General features: G+C 52.3%; 1 protein-coding gene across 2 annotated transcripts; it reads left to right on the top strand.

Moving 5' to 3' along the window:
* The first annotated feature begins 1,428 nt into the window (after positions 1-1,428).
* SIX2 (SIX homeobox 2) lies at positions 1,429-8,400 on the top strand. Of its 2 annotated transcripts, none has more exons than XM_001375631.4 (2): positions 1,429-3,505; positions 6,880-8,400. In XM_001375631.4, the coding sequence occupies exons 1-2, from the start codon at positions 2,946-2,948 to the stop codon at positions 7,190-7,192; spliced, it is 873 nt and encodes a 290-aa protein (XP_001375668.1). In that variant the 5' UTR covers positions 1,429-2,945; the 3' UTR covers positions 7,193-8,400. The 2 variants fall into 2 exon arrangements, with proteins under 2 accessions (XP_001375668.1, XP_007476935.1); XM_007476873.3 differs by having other exon boundaries at positions 1,957-3,511.
* The last annotated feature ends 1,145 nt before the right edge of the window (positions 8,401-9,545 follow it).

Genomic DNA, 9,545 nt, shown 5'->3' on the forward strand with positions numbered 1-9,545 from the left:
CCAGTCTGCAAGAATCCCTTGGTTTCCCAAAACTTTTGTTCCTGATACTTCCTCCCTCCCCAAGAGTGGACAAAAAGACTGATCAACCCAAGTCGTTGGTAAGCGCCTCCTTGTCTCCGTAACCGTAGGCAGCCCCAGGCTCTGGTCACCTGGTCCTGCCTGGGAAACAAAAAGGAGTGGAGAGAACCCTAAACTTCGTTCCAGCTCCTGGCCTGCCACCTGGCCGCCCTCTTGAACTGGACAGCGGTCCTGGAAGCAGCTGGGAAAGCAGCCTAGGGCGCCAGTATTTCTCCTATGTACGCCCTTATCCCACCCCCCACCCCCCCCTGCAGCTGGGAAGAATGCCGAAAAATAGAAGTGTTGGGAAAATTGGTCACGGAAAGCATTTTGCGATCCTTAAAGCGCTATCTAAACGTCGACTTTGATCATTTTCGATCAAAGAATAAAGAACTGATCATACTCTTTAGGTTTCCTGGCGGTCCAGTTTCCCTGGGCCTAGCCTACTTACTCAGAGGCCGAAGAGGAACATTCTGCTCAACTCTAGTCCTTGAGCCTCGCCGATCTAGCTCGAAAACCAAAATGAAACAGAGGTCGAGGGAATTAGGTGAAATAGGGAGGTGTCGATGGCACCTTCCTGTAGGTCCAACTGAACAAAGTACAGGAAGATTCCCCAACCCTAACCCCCAAAATATTCCGGAGTCGCCAGGATTGGTAGTCAAAGAGAGAAAGTGAAGCAGCTCGCTTCTTTTCCCCTTCTCCTCCGTCTCCCTTTCTCCTCTCCTCCTCCCTTGCTCAGCTCCGTGCCCAAAGCTATCCCCCTTCCCTGTCACCCACCACCACAACCGCCTTCCCCGGCCATGTGACCCACCAGGGAAACTGCAGCAGTTTCTCCCGCTTTTGCTCCGGCTGCGGCTCCAGGGACACAGACCTTTCAGCAAGACCAATTTCCTCTGCTCTCCATTGGGGCTGACAGAGGACTCGGACTAGGGGCTCGCTCCCCTCGGATCCTCCAGTCGGGGATCTTGAGACCAAGTTCAGGGCACCATTTCATCGACTTCTGGTCCTCAGGTAATGCCCCCGGCCAGAGCCGGAGCCAGAGCCGTAGCAACAAGGATTACTAGCACCCTTCGCGGTAAGCCTTCCCTCATCCTTTCCATTCTAGACACCTCTCTGACTAGTGGTGCAGAAAACGTAACCAATTAGCTGGGAGCTGTGGCCTCCTGGACCGCCTGAAAGAGTTAACTGAAAGAGATACAACAAAAACCTAAGGCTTGGATTCCAGAGTGGGGTAGAAAGGACTCGAGAATTGGGGTGCCTAACTACGAGGCGCCGAGAAACCACCAGACCTGGGGGGGGGGGGGGGAGGCTCGGATAAGAGGGTAGAGAAGGAAAAGGAGGGAAAAGTGAAAGGAAAGAAGCCAAGAAGTTAATTCACTCGGCTCTGTGCTCCTTTTGCAGACAAACGATCTCACCCTGTGGTCCCCGCTCTACCCTCTCCTCAGACCCAGAGCAGTACGAATCTGGAGGCCTGAGGCCGAGCTTAAGAGGGAATATTTATTTACTGTTCCCCTCCTCCCAAGTTCTCGAAAAAAAAAAAGGCAAAGAAAAGGGGCTGGGGGAGGGGGAGCATAGCCACCGCAGCAGCCTCAAGCTCTGGGGAGATGTTGTGTCCCCAGTGAGTGGCGGTCGCTCGGGGAGACCGCCCAGGGGCCGGAAGGCGGCTTGGGGCCTGGGTGATGCTGCAGCGCCGCCCCCTGAGCTAAGACCGGGGCGGTAGTGCCTCCTTCCCCTAGTTCCCCATCCAGTTATCTCCTCTCCTTTTCCTTTCCTCACTCTCTATCCCTTTAACAATCCACCCCACCCCCGCGCGCCTCTGTTCTCTAACTTCGCTCTCTTCTCCTCTCCCCTCCCCTCCTCTTTTCCCCACCTCGTTCCCTCCCTTTGCTCCGCCTCCGCCTAGCACACAACCCCCTTCCCCCTACTTCTACTTCTCTGCCTTTTCCCCACTTAGTGCCCCTCTCGCCTTCCCTCCTCCCCCCCACCCCCAGCCTCTCTATGGTTGTCCATCCCGTCAATCACTGCTGAAGTTTGTCGTTTCTTGTTCCCTTCTATCTCGCTTTTTCTCTCTCCCTCTTTCTCTCTGTGTGTATATGTATATACGTGCGTGCGTGTGTGTGTGCGTGTGTGTGTGTGTGTGTGTGTGTGCCAGTATCCAAGTACCCCAGTCTCCTGCTCTGGCTCTGGTCTCTGACGGCCCCTCTGACTAGAGTAGAGCGGGGCAATCTGTCAGCCCAGCCAGGGGGGAGCCGCCTCGCCCCGGCTCGGGTTACCGCTGACTGACAGCGTCTCCATGGCGAATAATTTGACTCCAACTATTGTCTGGCTCAGGCAGGCCCCGGGTCAGATAACCGGACCAATCAGGGAGCGGGCCGCCGCAGCTCATGCCCGCTTAGAATAATATTATTAAAAAAGCAGCGAGAGAGCTAGACGGGAGAGCGAGAGAGGCGCGGGCGGCGGGACCTCGCCGGGCGGCGGAGTATGCAGAGGAGCGTCCCGGGCCGGGCTGCGAGGAGCCAAGTCGAGGTCACCGGCTGCTGGGGAGCCGGGGACAAACACAGACGCAGGGGACATCGCGGGGCCCTGGCCCCTTGCAAGGACTTACCAAAGTAACTTGGGAACTTCTTTTGTGCCATCGCCCCCCCCCCCCACCCGCTAGCTCCCAACCCCCGTTATTTTTTCCGACTGCTTCTGTTGGGCCCATCTTTCTTGGCTGCCTCGGGACCCCAGTCGGTGTCCCAGATGCAGGGCGTCGCGGTGCTGTGAGTACCTCGGGGCCGGGGCGGGGGTCGAAGCCGCTAGTTCAGACCGAGTGGGGTTCCAGGGGGTGGGGCCAGGCCCGGGCCGCAGCCCCGGATGGTGAGCAGGGCCACGGGGCGGCCGGCACCATGTCCATGCTGCCCACGTTCGGCTTCACGCAGGAGCAAGTGGCGTGCGTCTGCGAGGTGCTGCAGCAGGGCGGCAACATCGAGCGTCTGGGCCGTTTCCTCTGGTCCCTACCCGCCTGTGAGCACCTCCACAAGAACGAGAGCGTGCTCAAGGCCAAAGCCGTAGTCGCCTTCCACAGAGGGAACTTCCGCGAGCTCTACAAGATCCTGGAGAGCCACCAGTTCTCTCCTCACAACCATCCGAAACTACAGCAGCTCTGGCTCAAGGCGCACTACATCGAAGCGGAGAAGCTGCGTGGCCGGCCGCTGGGCGCAGTGGGCAAGTACCGGGTGCGGCGCAAGTTTCCACTGCCCCGCTCTATCTGGGACGGTGAGGAGACCAGCTACTGCTTCAAGGAGAAGAGCCGCAGCGTCCTGCGGGAGTGGTACGCGCACAACCCCTACCCGTCCCCACGGGAGAAGCGGGAACTGGCGGAGGCCACGGGCCTCACCACTACGCAGGTCAGCAACTGGTTCAAGAACCGGAGGCAGCGAGATCGGGCGGCGGAGGCGAAGGAAAGGTACGAGTAAGTACACATTTTTCACCTTTTGGCTTCCCGGGCTCTCCTACGCGGGATCCCCCTGACATTTTCTCCCCACTGTGGGAGGACAGGATTGAGGAGTAAAGGACTCTTGAACCCCGCCCTTCCATTTGTTATACACCACCCCCCCAGCCCCCAGGGCCGCTCTAGACTAGCAATCTAGACTTGGCTAAGGATAATAGAGATCGAGGAATCCCTGTGGTCTGGATTATCTGAGAGGCAGAGACTGGGCTTTCCGAGCAAAGCCACCTTCTCGGGGAGATGAGAGAACATCGCGGCTCATTCTAAAGCAAAAGGAAGAGTGGAATTTGAACCCTGAGTAGGAACAGAATATTTTGGTCAGAGTCTTCGTTGTGAGCGAGGCTCTTATGGAATGATAGGAGAAATGAGACACTTAATGGTTGTAACTGACTGGATTTGGTAGTAGGGGTGGGAAGTTTGGGCTCTCTCGGGTAGCTGTGATTCAGATGAATTTCAGGAGTGAATCCCCTTCACTTCTCCAAATTCATTGATAAAAACAAGTTTAAAAACTAAATTACTGTGTTTTGAGATCTGGCTGCCCCTCTTCATCGAAGATGGAGAAGGAAACAAGAAAGGCAAAGACTGAACATCGCTCCTCTCACTAAATATATAGGTCCCCTTTGGAAGTTATTCCTAAAGAAAAAGGAGAGGTAGAAAGGAGAGGAAGCCCTGTGTCATCTTGGTGGAAATGTCAGAGAACTCAGAGTTCTCCACCAGGCAGGGCTGTCCTATATGGAAAAATAGAAGTTTCTCGGCTTCCTGGGCCTGAATGTCCCGTTGGCAGTACAATGCTACTGAATTTGGGCAACCTTCTTCAATCTTTTCCTCACTGGCCCAAGCCTCTTCTCTAGCCAGACCTCAGTAAAGAAAATTGGTAGGAGAATCTAGTGGTGAAGTAGGCTGAAAAGATCTTTGAAGACAGTCCCCAGGCCTAGATGGCATAGTGGATGCTTCCCAGAACACCCAGGACTGGAGATGTTGAACCAAACCAAGGTAGAACATTCTGGGCACCCCACACGGTTTTGTGTGTCTATTAGTCTTGACAGAAAGTGGGGAGGGGGAAACACTCAGAGTGTGGGGTGAGGAAGGAAGAGCAGAAACCCAGAGTTCAGATGACAAAAGGGGAGTTACATTAGGTTTATAGGGAGAGTATATAACTAAAGTACAGCTAACAGGGATATGCAGATGGTAAAGGTGATGATGGAACTGAGGGGAAAGGTATGAGGGTAAACATGGGTGTCAAGTCCCTGGGGGAAGTATAAAGAATCTCCCCAAGATCAGAAACTTTGGAAGGATAGGCCATTTTTCTGCAGTCCAAGCTGTCTCTCTAGATCTATTCTCCCTAGAAGAAGCATTCTCCACATGGGAAAAATACATCAGTTTAAAATGATATAAGGTTATAGACTCCAGTTGACAGAGGAACTCGAGGCCATTAGAGAGGCCCCGGCCACTGGGTTTTGGATTCCTGAAAGAAGAGACTCAGGTCAGAGAGCTAAAAGGGAGCATCCACTCTAAGCCAGAACTTTATTGGGAAGCTAACTCTGTCACTGGACCATGGCAATGGGAAGGTAGCTTTGGTCTACACCTTTTTTGTCTTTGCCCTCTGTCTGTCTGATCAGAAGCCACCCAGACTCAGATCAAACTGGCTTTTCATGTTCCCTGCCAGCAGTCAGAGTTCAGTGTCCTGGAGTTCTTTCTGCATTGGAAAGTCTCTGTCAAGCAGAGTGTCTCTGATAGAGAGTAGCAGAGGGCTTGATGGGAACCTCCAAAATGTATTAAAAGTACGAGTCTGAGCCTCAACATGGAAAATACAAGACATATCCCACCCTACTCTTCTTCCTGATCAGGCTTGAATACTCCTAAAAGGGTGATTGCAAATATTTGGGGACTGTGACCCTAATCACTTCAGGGTTTTAGTGAAATGAAACAGGGGAAATGGGTGGCTTATTCTCCAAAATAACAGGCTAATCTCCAGAAGAAATAGATTCCCTAATTATCCCAGATCGTCCTAGAGTCACCGTTTTCCAAAGTAAAGACACCAAGGGCAGGAGTGGCCAGGCCAGAGACAATTCCTGGGGCACCTCTGTCTCCCCCAGATGGAAGAAAGAAAGAGGAGGGACTCCCAATCCTGCCTTCAGAGGAGGAAAACTCCACATTATAGATTCACTGGCCAGGGATTCAGCAGAATGGTAGGAAATGCAAGGGGGCATTTAGAAGCATTTGAAAAACCTGGGAGGTCCCCTTTATAGAATTCAGTCATTCCAACACAGATCTTTGTTCTTGGCCCTAGGGAAATTGCCTAGAGCTCTCCCAACTCTCTTCTTAAATAGGATTTTCTTGGGTTTCTGGGCCTACAGGGACTGGTGTCTGACCTCTTGTTGGAAGGCTTTCCCTTGAGTTCTCCCCATGGACCTAAGAGAAATCAGAGAGGAGTTAACAGTGCCTAAAGGTCCATTAGGTGGCCTGGAATCTATGGTCTAAAAGGAGAAAAGGCAACAGAGATACAGGAAAAGGAGAAAGGGGAGAACTGAGTTGCATTTCATTAGGAAGATGTATGTAAAAGAGCTTGAGCTCTTAAATAAAGCTCAGGAAATAGGTCTGAATGAGAGGCCTAAGACGGCATCCAGATAGCCAGCCTATGCTCAGAGCCTAGTTAGTCTGGGCAAGATCAAGTTTTCCCGGTGCTCTTGACAGCTCTGAGCCCTTACCCTGGGGAAAGAAAGGTCCAGGGCAGTACCCTAAGCTACTCTAAAGGGTGGACCCATCTCAGGCCTCCTAAAATAAAATCTTCATTCCCAATTTCTGTGTGAGGACTATCTTGCTAGAGAGTGAGTCCTTGTTCACAGAGCCTGTTACTGCAGAAGAACTAAATTCTTAGCCAGAAAGGAACTTAGATGCCCCCTTTCAACTTTCCGTGCAGCCTAAGGGAGGGAGAGAGCCTTACAGAAAAGATGGCCAACATTATAGAAGTGGGTGTGGAAAGGAAACCAAGGCCTGGTGCCTGGCTCTGGGTGGCAGGAAATACCTAAGGCCCACTGAGCTTGCCATCGGGACTAGTGGCCAGGGTCTGGGACCGAGAGAGAATTGGGGCAGACACCCAAGAGATCCAGCCTGGGGAGAGGTACAGGAGAGCCCAGGCAGAGAGGCATGGGAGACAGACTGAGGCAACACTGTTCTGCAGCAAGACTGGAGTGGGAATGTGTAAGAGCCCAAAGCTTTCTGGTTCCAGTCACGATTTTCCAGGGGCTGAACTCTCAAGAATGCCTTCAAATGAGTCTCCCCTCTGCCCTCCCTGTTCTTCCCAACCCCCTTCCTCTGTCCCCTTTTTGCAGGGAAAACAACGAAAACTCCAACTCCAACAGCCACAATCCACTGGCCACATCCCTGAACGGCAGCGGCAAATCTGTCCTGGGCAGTTCGGAAGACGAGAAGACCCCGTCGGGGACCCCGGACCATTCTTCCTCCAGTCCTGCGCTGCTGCTGAGCCCGCCGCCGCCGGGCCTGCCGCCCCTGCACAGCCTGGGCCATCCACAAGGACCCAGTGCTATCCCGGTCCCCAGTGGAGACCCCCTGCAACATCACCACGGCCTGCAGGACTCCATCCTCAACCCCATGTCTGCCAACCTGGTGGACCTGGGGTCTTAGAGACACCAAGCCGGGTCTGGTCTTGCTGCTTCTCTGACTGCCCTGCTCAGGCCCCCTCCCCCGTTCCCCAGCCCCTCTCACCCTCCGCTCGCCCTTTCTTTTGAGTAAAAAAAAAAATTATTAGATTGGAAACTATTTTTGAAATGAAAGAAAGCAAAATGCTGAGAAGAAGCCGAGCTGTCAGCCTTGTGCTCTGGTGGGCTGGCGGCGGGGACTGGACAAGGTACTGTAAAAAGCCTGGACAGTAGTGGGATGAAGGCTTAAAGGGATCGGGCCAGGGCCTGATGGAGCTGGGGAGCCGGGTGCTCAGCGCCGGAGGAAGCGGGGTGGATCATCTTTATTTTTATTGTTGTTATTGTTGTTGCTTTACCCAGGTGAGGGTCTTTTTCCCACCATTTGGATCTGTTTCTTGAACTCGGGGTGGGAATAAATTCTGGTCCTGGTGCCGGCAGTTTTGTTTCTCCGCTTGGACTTTATCCATGGCCAGGCTACCTCCCGGAGGCAGATCACTCTAGCTTTTTCTCTCTTCTTGTGTCTCTCCGCCTCTCTGCCTTGCTCTTCACTTTCCCTCGACTTTCACTTTGGTGCTCTAAAACCGTCTCTTCTGATTTTCCGTGCCCTCCTAATGTATGTCTGAGACTGCCTTTTTTTCTTCCCCTCTCACATTCCCCACTATCACCAATGCCCATCTTTATATTTCTGTCTGTCCTTCTGCCTGGCTTCCCTCTGTCTATCCATCTGATCCCCCCAAGTTATTTATCCTGCTTCAGGAAGGAGAAAGCCCAAGACCCCGGGGGGGGGGGGGCAAAGGGGGATAGAATAGATTCCAAGACAAGTGCCTCTCGGTCTGGGCCCCAAGAGGTTCACTTCCAGCTGCAGGTGTAAGATTTTCGTATTTAACCTTGAAGGGGAAGAAAAGGAAATCAAGTCGGATATAAATGACCTCAGGAGTTTAATCTCCCCGAATCCGGCTTCTGGACTGGACTTCTCTGCTTTGAGGCTGAACTGACTGGGGTTGGGAGAAGAAGCAAGCTCTTAGTGGGCGAAATTAAACAAAAGGAGATTCCCCATCCCGCACACCCCTGACTGTGACCCGTCCGACTTTCTCTCTCCCTGTTTATACCTTCTTGTGAATGTTCTTCGGAAAATATTTCTGCTTTTATTTTATAATAAAATTAGAAATCTAAAAAAAAAAAACAACAACCAAACCCATAATGCAATCCAACTCGCCTGTGTGCAGTGTCTAATTTCCAGTCAGGGACAGTAGTATTCCTGGTGTCTTCCATCCTGCTCACCCCGCTCTATACTACTTGTAGCTCCCTCCGAATGGGGGCGGAGAGGGACGGAGCTAGGGCCGAAGAGGGGAGGGGAAAGGAGATTCGGGTCACACACTCAGAGTCACAGATCCAGCGCCACACACTAGCCCCATCCCAGGCCAGCTCTGCCAGACTTACTCTCCTCCCAGCGCCCCGAAGGTTCCAGAGGACAGGATGGAGAGCAAAATTGAGTGGCAGAAGCAAGCCGGGTCGGTGAAGACGGCCTGGTAAATTGGGATTGGGGCTAGAGTAAATAGTACTCGGGAGAGGTCGGAGAGTCGGAGGACAGACTACTCATCTTTCCTTCCTGTCTCTTGGTAATCATTGATAGTGTTTTCCGCAATGTTGTAGGCACTCTATAAATGCGTATACCTTTCCCTTTCTTTGTCAATGATTGTGCTTATTTTTGTGCTTCTCTTTCTGTGAATCTGAATGTGTGTGTGTGTACTTGTGCCCATACCCCTATCCAAGTCTGTGTCCTCCTGTGGCTTCAATTGTGACTGTGACTGATTTATATGTGTGTAATACATATACACCTGTATCTGTCTGGGTTGTGGGGTAGTTCTCTCTCTCTCTCTGTGTCTGTCACTGTCTCTCAGTTTCTCTCCGTCTCTTTCTCTTTTCCGTCATCTGGTAAAGAGGGAAAAAGTAATTACCACAATCCTCTTGGACAATTCTGCTCTTTTTTGACTGGCAGTGGGTGGTAGCTACTTTTTTCCCGAAGAATGGGAAGATCCATGTGGGAGGGCAAGCTTGGTACCCTTGAAGTAGGGAACGAGGGCTCAGGGATAAGATCAAGCACCCAATAGTGAGGCCCAAGAGCTGGGTATCTCTCTTGTCTGGAATATGATATAGATTTAAGCTTTGGATTTGTGGTCAGAGGTCCTGGATTCCTAGCCCTGATCTACCAATGCTTTCTACTAGGGCAGGGCAGTTTCCTCATCTGAAAATGAGGCATTTGAACTAGCTGCTCTCCCGTCCCCCTCCATCTCTAAATCCTGGGTCCCCTAAGAGATTTCATGAGGATAAACGAGTTC

This window comes from Monodelphis domestica, chromosome 1 (assembly GCF_027887165.1).
Source record: "Monodelphis domestica isolate mMonDom1 chromosome 1, mMonDom1.pri, whole genome shotgun sequence".
In the NCBI taxonomy this organism is placed as follows: domain Eukaryota; kingdom Metazoa; phylum Chordata; class Mammalia; order Didelphimorphia; family Didelphidae; genus Monodelphis; species Monodelphis domestica.

Excerpts from the sequence above, each read along its gene's own strand:
- SIX2 (XM_007476873.3), top strand. The coding sequence starts at position 2,946 with ATGTCCATGCTGCCCACGTTCGGCTTCACGCAGGAGCAAGTGGCGTGC. Across the intron at positions 3,512-6,879 it reads GAGGCGAAGGAAAGGTACGA|GGAAAACAACGAAAACTCCA; the intron begins GTAAGTACACAT and ends CCCTTTTTGCAG.